The sequence below is a fragment of the Zonotrichia albicollis genome, chromosome 6, assembly GCF_047830755.1.
Source record: "Zonotrichia albicollis isolate bZonAlb1 chromosome 6, bZonAlb1.hap1, whole genome shotgun sequence".
Taxonomy (NCBI): domain Eukaryota; kingdom Metazoa; phylum Chordata; class Aves; order Passeriformes; family Passerellidae; genus Zonotrichia; species Zonotrichia albicollis.
In genome coordinates, this window is record NC_133824.1 from 14,704,227 (window position 1) to 14,718,137 (window position 13,911).

Sequence of the window (13,911 nt, forward strand, 5' to 3'; positions counted from 1 at the left end):
CTATTCATTTTCTTAAGTAATATTTTTATGCTTTCATGCTAGTATATTACTACAGATAATAATAACCAAAACTGCTATATGCATATTTTCAAGCACTGACCATTCAGTGTCCTTTCACTGTAATCCACCCAAAAGGATCTATTAATAAGAACCTGTGTTATTCTTGCCTTTGTGGGGGAGAATCATAACACACCATTCACGTGTCTTGCAGGGAGTAACACAGAAAAGATATAATGAAAAGGTAAAAATGTATTTTCCTTCCTTCATGATAAATTACCTCTTCATATGATCTAAGTTTTTAGCAAACCTGCCTACCCCTATGTTCTAGTTTTTGCTGGGGTAGAGTTAATTTTCTTCACAGTGAGTAGTGTGGAACTATGCTTTGGAATGGTACTGAAAACAGTCTTTACCACACATAGATGTTTTTGTTATTGCTGAGCAGGGCTTACACAGAGCCAAGACCTTTTCTGCTGTCTGTCCTGCCACACCAGTGAGGGGGCTGAGCGTGCACAAGAAGCTGGGAGGAGACACAGCCAGGACAGGTGGCCCCAACTGGCCAAAGGGACATTCCAGACCATGCATCATCATGCTCAGAACAGAAAGTGGGAGGAAGACAGATTTGGAGTGATGGCGCTTACCTTCTCAAGTCACTGTTACAGGTGATGGGGCCCTGCTCTCCTGGAGATGGCTGAACACCTGCCTGACATGGCAAGTGGTAAACACATTCCTTGTTCCACTTTGCCTGTATGCGCGGCTTTTGCTTTTCCTATTAAACTGCCTTTATCTCAACCCATGAGTCTGATTATCTCCCTGATCCTGCTGGTGGTGGAGTGAGTGGCTGCTTGGGGCTCGGTTGCTGGCTGGGGTTAAGCCATGACACTGTGATATTCAGGCAAAACTGACCTGCTGTGACAAGCTGTCTTTCAATCTGAGTTATCTGAACAACATTTTGTGCCTTGACTTATTTTGTGGCTTACATTAAGGAGAAACCATTGTTCTGAACTGTCATTTATAAACCACGAGAGAAACAAAAACATCACTATAATACTGGCCCTGTAGAAGAGGCTTATACTAATAAAAGTATCATGTTCTGTAAGCATTAAACAAATGTTCTTACCTACCCATCAACATCTCTTTTTGTTGTTGTTGTTCTAGTGTTCTTTACAGGAGTTGACAGTACACAAAATCATACAGCTTTGGGTAAGCATATTTCTTGAACTGGAAGGACCTTATGAAAGTTACACTCAGCAATAAAGAGCCAGAAGTACAGAAGTTTAGAGGAAAACAGCAGAAATTATCTTCTTCTGTGCCACCAACTAACATATTCAGATGAGATGAAGAGCACCTGGAGTGTAACAAATTCACATGCAGCACGGAAGTCAATAGTGGCCTTAAATATCAAAAGCATACGATGATGGAATCAGGATGAAGAAACAGGAGGAACATATGGATTAAAAAATCATACCCGTAACATTATACGATACAGGAGAGACAATCAGTCGGTTTTTATACGGTCTCAGATTTTCCAGCTGCTCAGCAGATGCTGTTGGAGATTGTCACATCAATGAGACTCTTCGAAGCTAAAGTTCAACTGCATAAAACCCATGAAATGGTCTTTTCACAAGCAGATGTCATCACCCTGACTGCAGAATTAACTGCACACTCTTCTGTACCGTGGATACCACAAAGGCATTAGAGTGCAACAAATGCAGTTACTGGTCCTGGAAAGCACATACATTCAGAGTGGCTTTTGACTGAATGTATGTATCTATGGACAAAAAATTATAATGAGTGGTAAGGATCATAATGTAAATCCACAAAAGTGACAGACTTTTAAATTACTCCTTTACATTGTTTCTCCTCCCTTACAAGCCCACCTTGGCCCACCATCCTTATTGGAGTCAGCACAAGATCTAATGAGCATCTTGGGAATTGTTTGAATGTTAGCACAGAACTATCCCATAGAAGATAAGAATTATAAGATGGAGGATACATAAAAGCCTAATAAGCAGAATAATCCAGCACTTATGCAACAAACAGTTGCCTTCTGGTCAGACAGTCAGTTTCTAAGCAGAGATACAAGGGAGCTAATCACATAAAGCCAGGTGTTTCTTGAGCAGGACTGTAAACAGCATCTTCCCCAGTAGTAACTGTCTGGGCCAGCCACAAAGGAATCAGCCACAAAGTGTTACAAATGGATTGATGGCAAGTGAGAAAATAAACTTCTCACATAAAATGCTCTTAGGAAAGTCAACATTCTTCAGATCATGTTTAATGGAAATTTTACCATAAAATTAGTGAGAAACAAATTGAGATGGGTGTTGAAGGGATTGTATGGAATTTTTTTGCTAAATTTAGATGGAATTTTTTTCTGCAGTTTGGCAACAATTTGGGAAACTACAATAGGGACCTTTCTGGTACTAGTAAGTCAGTGAACAGATGAGGTCTAGAACAGACCTATTTTCTAACATCCTACTTTATATAATGAAATCAAAATAATTATTCTGATGTTTTTATTTTCTTCAGTCTTTGACTGTTCAAGATCAAACAAGAATTAAAATAATTAAAAACATTGCAGCAAAGACTTTTCTCCTAATGTGTCCATCTCTCCTGGGAACCATCAGTCCTATAGGAAAATCTATTCTCAGCAGTTATCTAGCATTTCACTGCATACTCAGAAGGTCTGGACAGTCCAAAAAGCATCAACACTTATGAGTTGCTTTAAACAAACCTTCTAAGATGTGATTATCATCAAACATCTTCACTAAAATTAAAAAGAAATCTAACCTGCTACCTGTGCTTGAGACAGCAAAGTACACAGCACTTTTCCTGCATAGTAAATGGTTCTGTAGTATTTCTTATTACCAGTAATTTTACAACATCTCCCTTCATTGCATACATAATGGGAAGAAGTGTATTGTCATTAAACTGTTCTTAGTAAACACTGCTGCAAAGGTACTTGGCAGATAATGAAATGTGCAGCCCTATGCTCAACACCACCGTTGTTAACAGCAGATGTGCTGCTGCTCACAGAGAGTTTACCACAAAACACAGGAGAAGGCTGCTTTGCTCAGGATGTTAGCTGTCCATCTGTGAGCCAAGAGAAACAAGCACTGGTTCCAGCCCCTGGGAGAAGAACCAGAATGGAATATTTCTGTAAACACTGAATGCAGCTCAGCAAAGGAGATGGCTGGAACAAGCCTTTTTTTCCCCCTTTCCCTGGAAGGGACTCAGGTTGGGTCCAAATCTGAGCAAATACCTTCTGAGGTTTAAAATCTAAACCTCAGTGTCCTTTATTTCACTCTTAAATGATCAAAGTCTCAAACCAGCCTGCCTTTTCCAGTATTATATAATTATTAAAAAAAAAATCCAAGCAAACTGCAGTCAAATCATTTAAGTAGGAGAAAATGTTAAAAAGTGACTGATCAACAACATTCAATTCGTATTGGCCTAAAATTATCTGATTTTCAGTTGTTTTTGCTCAGTGTCCTTCCTGGGCTCTTGTCTTCTGCAGCCACTCTCACAATGTTTCAGTAGAAGGAAAGGGTGCAGAGAATTTTCAAGACCCATCAAACAGACCTCATGCATCCTTTCGAGCCCAAAGCATTTTCATTGTAGCTACAGAAAACAGCTAATTTGAACAGAACTCACATTCCCCTCCTCCTGCTTAGTTAATGCCAGGGCTTTGAGGTCCTTTTCAGAGAAGTCCAGGGTACTTTGAAAGCCCAGCTAAGTAGTACATCATCCTTCATGAGCCAGATACCAGCTCCTACCTCTAACATCTTAAGTGCAATTAACAGGGAGCTGCAATGACCTGATGCAACTGAATTCAAACACTAACAAATTACAAGGCAAAGGGTAAAGACATGAAGTACTTAAAAGGACCCACCAAAGACCCTTCACAACTGCTGCACAAATCCACACTTCCCACCCTCCTGCATGCCTGCAACAGTCCTCCAGCCCTTGCTGACACGACCTGCAACTCACCCTAACTCTTCTTAGGCTCAGTTTGGACAGGCAGCTCTCATGTAACAGAAGGAAGCATGGCATCCATCACATTGGAGGAATCTTTTTGTCAATTACCTCAAAGTTAGCCCAGCATCTGATGGTTAGAAAGCATTTGGGAAGCATTCCCATGGGATTTCAGATATTTTAGGCCCTTTTTTTTTTTTTCAAACTGACCAGTAGAACAGCAGATCTGTTGAAACCAGGTACTCCAGAAGAGAGAGGCTGCACTGCAGACACTGTTCACTGGTACTCTACTCTTTTTAAAACTCTAGGATGCAAGAATGTTTCAGTACTACCAACAGTACAAGCACCTGTTGCAGTGTGATCTATTACCCTGTTTCAGCTATCCCAGTTCCTCCCTCAGATGTGCCAACAACTTGTCCCGTCCCTTCCCCTCCCCCTTGCCAAGGGATGTCCATCAATCTTAACTCTCCAGCAAGGGCATCATGTGATCGGCAAAGTTCAAAAGATGCTTCTCAGCCCTGGGACATTGGGCTATCCAGGTGTCACCTGTCCCCTGAGACTTTCGCCCTCCTATCTGGTTGGTGGCATGCCTATCCCTTCTCTCCCCCTTCCCCCAGGCTTAAAAGACCCAGCGACCATGCAGTCCTTGATTCTGTTGGAGCTGTTGCTGCATTCAGAGGTCTGTGTGCTAGGAATAAAACTCTGGATCAAAACTCTCCAGCAGGACCCATCTCCTTTTTCCTTCGCCATCACCTAAAGCCTTTCCACCGGAGGTAAACCTGAGCTCCTACTTGCCTGGACTTGTCCCAAGCACCCAGCTGCAACATCCAGCTAGCCAAAGGTGTCTCTGAGGTGAAATCACCTCAGCTGCCACCCTTGGGCAAGCAGCAAGAGCCAGATGAGCCCAGGCACGTTCCATCTGGCAATATTGGAATTTATTCCAATAAGCACAAAGGTTTGGGGTTTTTTTCCCTAATGCCCAGCACACCACAACCCAAAACTACCAAACTCAGTAAAAAGTCTCAGCATGCACTTGCAATTATAACTTTCATCATAAATCCACTTCACTGTGCCTGTGATTCATTTAAGAGCTATCCAAAACTAAATTAAGTTTAGGAGTCTTTCTGGCATGATTAAATCTTTCTCTTCACCATATTTAACAGCAGTGCAAGAGAGCTCAGGGAGCAGGGGAGGTGAGATCATTACCACATTGCAACGCAGTCAGAGCATCACTTGCAAGGGGAATTGTGTCCTGTCTATCAGCTTCTTCTCTTTTCCTTGCCTTTCTTTACTACATTTGCAACACAGTCACACTGAGTTAGACTGCTAAGTAGAGAACCTTTATGGAAAGGTGACAGAGGATGAGAAGCAAGGACTTAAGAAAATAGCAGTGTGTTACCTGGTCATCACAGTCTCTGGTGGAAAGTGAAATGGGGACCATATCAAGATAACTGCCAGCATTTGCTGCTGCCTTTGCTCAGCCTCACAGCCTGGCACTGAGCCCTTAGGGCCCATGAAAGCACAATCTGGTCTTTTCCATGTCTTGCCCCATCTCTTCCATGAAATTTCAATAACCCAAGGAGAAACTACATTACTATAAGAAACTGTGGCACTTTCAGACCACTAGCACCTTTGACTGCTTACATCACTGCCAATACCAAAATAATGACTAGATACTGGAATTGTAAGAATGAATTTGAGGCCTCGGCAGTAGTTTTCTGTTCTCTTCCCTGTCAAACTCCAGTTAGAGCAATGTTTATCTGCACAAAAGCACTGCCTTGAGCAGAGCCCTGTAACCAAAGTCTATGTTGCATCCAATGTAACTGGCTGAATACACAGAGGTATTATTTCATTGACAGGAAAACCCCCACAGGCTTTATATAGAAGTGACATATTGAATACTATGTATTTGTATTGTTTCACCACGTATAAAAGGAACTCTGACTTCTTTTCTAGCTGACACAATTAATGTCCTTTTTAGTCCCTTTTAAATGTATAATGTCCTTCATATCACAAAGTACAAAATTTATGAGAAATACAGCATTATAAATGTAAAAATCCTATACCTGGAAAGTGGGAGGTAGACTTTACCATCAACAACAAATTAATTATCTGCTTCTCTTCCAAGAGTTGTACACATGTCCTTCCTATTTTTAGTACTTTCACTAATGTTAAGTATGTGCTTTGTGATAAAGACTGATTTTCCTGATAGTCACCAAGCACAGGAGATTCTTTATTCTAGAATCTCCTGCCCCTTAACCCTTGATCATACATCTTGGGCTGCAGGAGTTACATTTCTCTTTTAGCAGGACAGAAGTGTAAGAAAACAGTGAGGGAAGGCAAACTGGAAAAGTTTGCCATCCCTCAGCTTTGGATGGCAAATTAATCACAGCAGCTGTCCCATATTAGAAGATCTAGCCTGCTCCTTCTTCTTCATTCCTACCCTTGTGCACCAGCCGAGCTGCCCCCCAGTCCTGTGGCAGCTCATCAGTCATTACACAGCAGTGGCACTGTGGCATGGCAGCATCCTTCACTTGGATTCCCTTCCCAGGCTCCATCTCAACCTTTATCCTTCCAACAGTGTTAGAATCACAGACCAGATGTAATCAGGACTTCAAGTAATCCTTGGATGTCAGACCAGGAGAATGAAAAGCATCATTGGTAGCCTGCAATGCTTTTTGTTTACGGAGGCAAAATCAGTGGGCACTAAGGCAGTTGTCGATGTTAAGCATTTATATCAGAGCAGTATGAAGCTCCTACGTAATACCACATAAATATTCTGGACTCAAATGTACTTCAACTTGTACAAATTTTTTCACTTACCCAGTCTCAAATATTTATTTCCTGTGAGCTCCTTCTTACATTGCCAAGGAGCATCAGGGATTATAGTGCCATGTTTTGCCTGGCACTGGACTAAAGCAGTGGTTTAGTCCAGTGCATCTATTGTTTGTAGTTACAGACAAAATTAGTTTCTCAGGATTAGAACATCTGCATACATCTTTTTTACTGTCCTGAACTGTTTCATCACAATTTTGTTCACCTTAAATACACTCAGATTCTGAAATATATTTATTATGACCTCAAGTTCCTGTGCTAGACATTAATTCATAAATGTATCTCCCTAATTCAGACTGATGCACACCAGAGCACAGTCAAGTTACAGATCTCAGGCCTGACTTGATATTCATTTCTCCCAAATTAAAATGCTTACATGCCTTTAACCTACTGATTTATTTTCACTGACAATAAAAATAGTAAAAGCTAACAACATTGCTATATAAAGGTTCATGACATGAACCCTGTTCTTTATGTCACTGTTAGCTTTGGATTCTCTTCTGAGAGCCAGGCTTAGGAGATGGACATGAGACAGACTGCACAAAGCCCTGAATCACAGAGCTGGTCACTCCTAATACTAAATAGAAACCAAGGGCAAACACATGCAATTTTTGGGGGAACGATACATTTATGGTAATGCTTCCTTTTGTCATGTTTGTATAAAACCTAATCACACAACAACTGGCAAAAACAATTCCCAAGGCTAGGGCCGAGGAAACTTCTATCTGAAGTTTCCCAGAATTTTCAAATCCTATGTATTCAAAAGAGAGAACGGCTGAGCTGACATTGGCATAGCTGATGCCCATGAATCTTACATTTTCATCCAATCTTACATTTTCCCAGCATGGATGGCAGTGTTGATGCTTCAGCTGTTTTAAGGCCCACTGGCAATTAACTACTATTGCTGCTTAGGGCAGCATGCAATGAATTACTGGTGGTGAGCAGTTTTATAAACAATCACGGATCTTGTACTTCAAAACCTAAAAATCCTATCCATATAGGAAGGATTTTGGTCATTGAGAAAAAATTTCTGTAGTGAAGAAAATCCTCTGTAGAGTGAATAAATTCCAAACCTCAATTATGCCTAATATTTTATGCAATGTAGCTAAATTTCATGTTTTTCCTCATAACTGGCATGCTACTATGATTAATATTTAAAAATGCACTAAATGGGAAAGGTGTTGCTCAAATATTTATAGCGCAAGTTCAAAAATATCTGAATTTTGAGTTCTAAGACACATGCTATCACCATGGTGCCAAGTGAGGTGATATAAAGAAGGGACTGAAAGCCCTAAGACTGTTAATGGTTTACTGTTATTTCTTGGGTGTACTGTGAATGCAGTTTAGTCTGAATGCAATGCTAATGGCCAAATATTAACAGAAATATAAAAATAATATGTAAGAAAACACCTTCTTGGGAGTTGGGAGTGCTGTGGAACTGATCTGAGCCCCATCTTTTTCTGTAAAACCACTCACCTACTTCTTTCTGATGGTGCCAGCAACATTAAAAAGATAACAATTAATGGAACCACCTATGTGCTTGAGAAATACATAGTTCAAGTATCTTCCATTGGTAAATCCTTTGCATGTGATCTATAACATGTAGAAAATGTGCCTGCCTACATGAGCATCACCTGGGCTTCATATCTCCAAATCATCTGTCTTTAAATCACAATCTGTAAGAGTATCAACAAGATGCAGAGACTCTCCCATGAATCTTTTCCAGATTTGCCTTACCAGAGATGAACTTGGAGACACACTGCTTGTAACACTATCCCATTAGCTGACTTTACTCATAAACAGCCATCAAGGAAATTCTACTAGACAAAAAAAAAAGGAAGCCCAGATAGAACTGGGATTCATCTCATGCAGGAAAGAGCTACATAACTAGATTTCACACTTGGTACAGTTTCCAGTAATTTGAGACTTCCCATATGCAGTTGCATTTTCCACCTCAGGAGACAAACCATACTTAGCTAAAGAAACTCTGGAACCTGAAGACAGGATCTTCAGAAGGCTTAGCGAGGGAAGCGGCCAAGTAAGTTCATGAAATGAGGGTGGAAAAGACTGGAAGGAAATAAATCAGAGAAGAAAGTTTTTCAACTGTGGGGACTGGAACTTACCATTAGGAAGACCAACAAGGGCAAGGGATAGTGTTATGGGAACACTGGATTTTGTTCTTGTTGTCACACACACCTTCAGCTTTGTGTACCTGAAGTCCGAACACACAACTTACCTCGCTCGCACGTTCTACCCCAGTAGCCAGTGCCAGTGCAGTCACAAATGAAGCGGTTCCAGCCATCCTTGCAGACCGCATTGTTCTTGCAGGGGTAGCTGTCACACTGCTTGGTGCTGAGGCGGGAGCAGGAGGACTTGACCCCGGCGGCATTCTGCGCCTCTGCCAGCTGCCGGATGTTCTTGCTTCGGCCGTCAATGAACAAGTCTCGGATACAGCCCACGTAGCCATAGTTCAGCATTGCTGTCCAGAGCTCTGTGGGAAGGATGAGTCCTGCCCGGTTCTCTGGCAGCCCACCCAGGTACATGTCACCTTCCAGATCCAGGATCTCACTCTCCCCGCTAGCGGTGAATGGTGTGCGTCGGCTGTTCACTGATATGGTACCTAAAAGAGGAAGATAAGGAGACATCAACACTTTCAACTACAGACTCAGTTCAGTTCATTTTTTCCCAATAACTGAGTGAGCTTTAAAGTTCAGCACAGGAGAGTAAAGATTCTTTCCTACCCAAATGGCATTTTAACAGTGTCTTTCTCACAGCTCCCTCTCCTCCTGATCCACAGGTCCTAAGTACTTCTGTGCAGCAACTGATCACGTGTCTATATCCAAATTGCATTAGAAAGTCAGAAGCATAATAATTCAATAGATAAATAAGAGCATTTAAAATTTGAGCATTATTCAGTGGTATTCATCCAGCAAAGCAAAAACTTATTGAGAACACACAGGAGTTCGATGGCATAAAGACTGGAGAGAAAAAAGATATGCAAAAAACCCCACTATACAGCTCTTTCAGAAAACACTTCACCAATCCCTCCAAACCTGGACCAACATAGACACGTTTGTAAATGACATGGAGAGAATGGCTGATGCATTGGAGGAAGCACTGGGTTACCATTTAGAGAAACCATTGCAAGGTGGAGCACAGGACTGATAACAATGTTTGCTGTAAATCAAAACAAATAAATACAAAGTCCTACAAGACCTGAATCACAAAAGTCTCACACATAAGTAGAGGCTAATGACCAGCTGGCTAAGGAGCAACTCTGCAGAAAAGGACTGGGAGATATGGCAGACAAACAGAAACTTGAACAAGAATTAGCACTGTGAACTCGTAGTGGCAAGAGACACAAGTTCCAGTAGGGTGTCCTGGTTCCAGCCAGAACAGAGGGAATTCTTTGCAGTAGCTGGGAGCGGCATGGCCAGGGTAAGCAAGAGAGCAATGTGATTTGCAGAGTCTCAACAGTACCACTGAATGGGAGAGTACCTTTCCTAAGTCACAACATAAGGGAATCTCCAACTCCACAGAAAAAGGTCAAACACAGAAAGAGAACCTCAGAGAGGTTTACTAGACAGAAGGCATTCAAAGCTCAACTGTACACGATCCTGAAGAAAGTCTAAACTGAAATAGAAATCTCCAGATGTTTGTCACAAAATAAAATATTGTATCGCTTTACAAAGAAAGTTTTCTAGTTTCCATTTTATACAGGAAAATTGAGAAAGAGAGAGACAAACTTATATGTGAACTACAGTTATTATTAAAACTGTGATAATTTCCATATGTTCCAAATCAAATGTGGGCATACTGCACTGAGGGCATTCTCATATATTTCAAGAAATTGCCCCAGCACATAAAATAATCAGAAAATATAATACAGAAATATAATCAGAATATTTAAAACAGGTACAGAAAAGCAAAGTGACTTGTTTAAGGTCGGACAGTGCATCCAAAGAAAAACAGGGAACATAATGCACATCTCTCACATTCCAGAACAGTGTACTCTTCTGAAGAGCATTCAGCAGTTTCTGTGATAGGGATATCTGCCCACCAGACACTCATCTAAAAATCAGCAATTCGCTCTCCCTAGCTATAAATCATCACATTGAATTGCCTTGTCATTAAGACAGTCTGTCTTCAGAGACACTATCCAAGCTTTAAGATTAATTCCACATCATTGGATTTTTATCAGACACCCCTACAATAAGGAAGGAGAGTTAATAGAGTTAACTCTATTGTCTCTGTAAGAAAGCACAGTTATGTACATACACCTTTTCTTCAGTTGTAAGAGGTATCTTCTTAGAGAAGTGCATATGTGACACAGACACAAGATATTCCATCTGTGTGATTTTCCACAATAATTGAGGAATAATATCGGAGGCAGCAGAGTGTCAGAAGCAACAGAGGCATTACAAATTAAGGGCTCAAAGAGAACCACAGTTATTTGATGAATCATTTTGTATCAACAAGCTGGAGCACCACAGGCATTTTCTCTTTTATAAAATAAGGAAAGAGAAAATGTGACAATGCACATACTGTCACACAAGCAGCATGTCATGGAGCCATGGGAACACAACTCTCTTTCCATAATCTCCACTGCTATTTGTCAAAAGCAGCCTGTAGAGTACATATCACTCTAAAGCTTAGAACCAAAACACCAGAGGGCTGAGCTCTAGACAGATGCTACTGTGGAGAGAACGAACAAAAATCTCACAAAGATAAAGAAACCCCCAAAGGACAAGAAATAATGGATAATATGGCATGCAAAACCTGGAGAAAGATGGTGAACAAGAAATAGGCTAGACAGCAACCTAAATTTCTGAGTGTTTTGTACCCTGCAATAACTCCTGCAAGGAGATGGCAGTAGTTTGGATGAACAGTGTGTTTAAGATCAAGCTGCTGAGATGGAGAAATTCTGTATCGATCCTAGAAAGGAAGACTTCCATAAGCTGACATCTTTTTTTTTTCCCCCCCTCTAGAATCCTCTGTTTTTAACTCTGCTTAGAGTAGATCCAAGTCCATCTTGAGAAATCAGAAGCATCTAAGCATCTCTTCTTCAGTGCCGTCTCCTCTTGGTGCAGGACTGAAGAACAGACCAAAACACCCCCTGAGGGCAGAACAGGCACACCAAACAGTGCACTGACACCACTGTAAACCAAACCATTTAGTAAGATTTTTAGTGCCGACTCAGGTGGCAAGTCATGTATGTCTTGTAGCTGATGACTACCTGCAAACATCATCCTGCATAAAATGCTCACTGTTCCCCAGCTAGAAACCGTGACACGTTTTGTGAACCTGCTGGGAGCTTTCTGAAAGGACAGAAAGGTTACAGGAACTTTAAGAAAGGACAGAAAGGTTAGGTGTCCATGTCCATGCTGCCAGCTTCTGTCAGAGTACAAAGATAAAACCAGGTTTTGCTGCTCTGGCAGACAACACAGACCAAAGTATACACAAGGCCTAAGGGGACTAGAGATGCCAGAGGTTATCTGAGCATGACTGCCAAGCTTCCCTGCTTTAGTGCACTGTAATAGTGAAAATTTGGATTTTTAAGCTATTTTAGATCAGCAGAACCTGAAGTTTTGGACTGTTATAGAAATGGGAATAAAACAGAGAGAGATGACCCCTAACATAGGCCTTGCTGCTTTAGTAATGAGAATCAGAAGTTTCAAGTTACTCACTCATTAAACTCAAAAGGGTGTTTTTAGCCCCGCTTAAATAAATTAATTTTTCAGTTTCCAAATTGTAATCATCTATACAGGGAGGAGAAAATCTTCAGGGTGTAACCATTATCCGGTCCACATGTGGAAGAAAATCCAAGGACTTAACAAGAAGAGCTCTTGAACTCCTTTCTCACACTTATCCAAAGTGTCCTTGGATAATAGTGACTGAAAGTATGTAAAGAAATGTGAAGAAAATAATGCCAGTACCCTGGCATTTCTCAGGACACAAGACGTTGGTCATTGGGATCATTAATTAAGTACTCATTGTGAACAGAGAACACAACAAAATAAAAAGAAAAAACAAAAGGAAAAAAAAGAACAAGACATCATACAAACACATTTTTTCTTGTTGAGAGAACTGTTTCAAAATCTGTTACCTCTAATCAGTGTCCAGAATATCATAAACCTCCCTGCCAAGTGAAAACAAGTCAACCCTACAGTGTCATCCATCAAGTAGCAATGTGTCTGCTACACTCTCCCGTGAATGTGTCCAAATTAACACATGTCCTTCTTGGTAGGGCTTTGCAAACATTCTTTGCACAGAGCCTCTGTCATTTCTGTCTCTTCTCCCTCTGCAGCTGCTTCTTCAGGGATGACACAGTTCCCAAGGGAGCAAGCAAAACTGAAGTCAGTATGAAACACAGCTAATTGAGTTTACCCCTGGAAGTTAATTAAATTTTAGCAATTCTAAAGAAATCAAAGCTCCATTTATTTATTTATGGCTTCCTTTGTAAAATGCTCCTATCGATGTCTTTAGGAGATAGCAGCATAGAACCACACATATTAAGTCCAAGCAGAGCACCATGCCAAATACAAAGAAACTACTCACATCATCAAAGGAAAAAACAGCTTCAGGCAAAAACCTGTTCAAACAGCTAGGCCTTGCATGGTATCTCAAAGTCAGCTCTTCTAAAAACTCAAGGGAAGCAAATTCTAGCACTGCATTCCCTATACTGATGGTGTTCAGCAACTGGAAACATAAAATTAGGGACCTAAAACTATCATCTTGAGATCACCAGACAAATCCCAAATCCACTGGCAAATGTAAGCAAAATTCCTTTTGAAGTGAAGGCTTTGATATACCAACTGTTCAGAAAAAATTGAAGTACAATTGTTATTCTCTAGATGAAGCTACAGTAACTGAGCTTTTTTTTTCCTCCACAATTTCAGAGTAGATCATGAAAATGTTAGCTTGATATTCAGCACTGGAAACAATAAAAATATCTCTTGGCAATTGCATGGTAAATGTATTGTTAGAATACTAAACCCCATCTTTGAAAATGAGAAGCTGTGAAGAAAGAAAGAATCATCCACTGAATGCTGCCTCAGATTTTAAGATTAGAATCTGTCATTCAAAAGAGTAATGAAACCTAGC

At 40.7% G+C, this 13,911-nt stretch overlaps 1 protein-coding gene across 16 annotated transcripts in view; it reads right to left on the reverse strand.

Annotated features, from left to right (window-relative positions):
- The window catches only part of NRXN3 (neurexin 3), a 970,824-nt gene that overhangs the window by 655,115 nt on the left and 301,798 nt on the right, over window positions 1-13,911 (reverse strand). For all 16 annotated transcript variants that reach the window (XM_074542546.1, XM_074542536.1, XM_074542544.1 and 13 more), the window contains one exon: window positions 9,044-9,427. In XM_074542546.1, coding sequence (XP_074398647.1) covers window positions 9,044-9,427 — 384 coding nt within the window. The remainder of the gene's footprint in view (window positions 1-9,043; window positions 9,428-13,911) is intronic.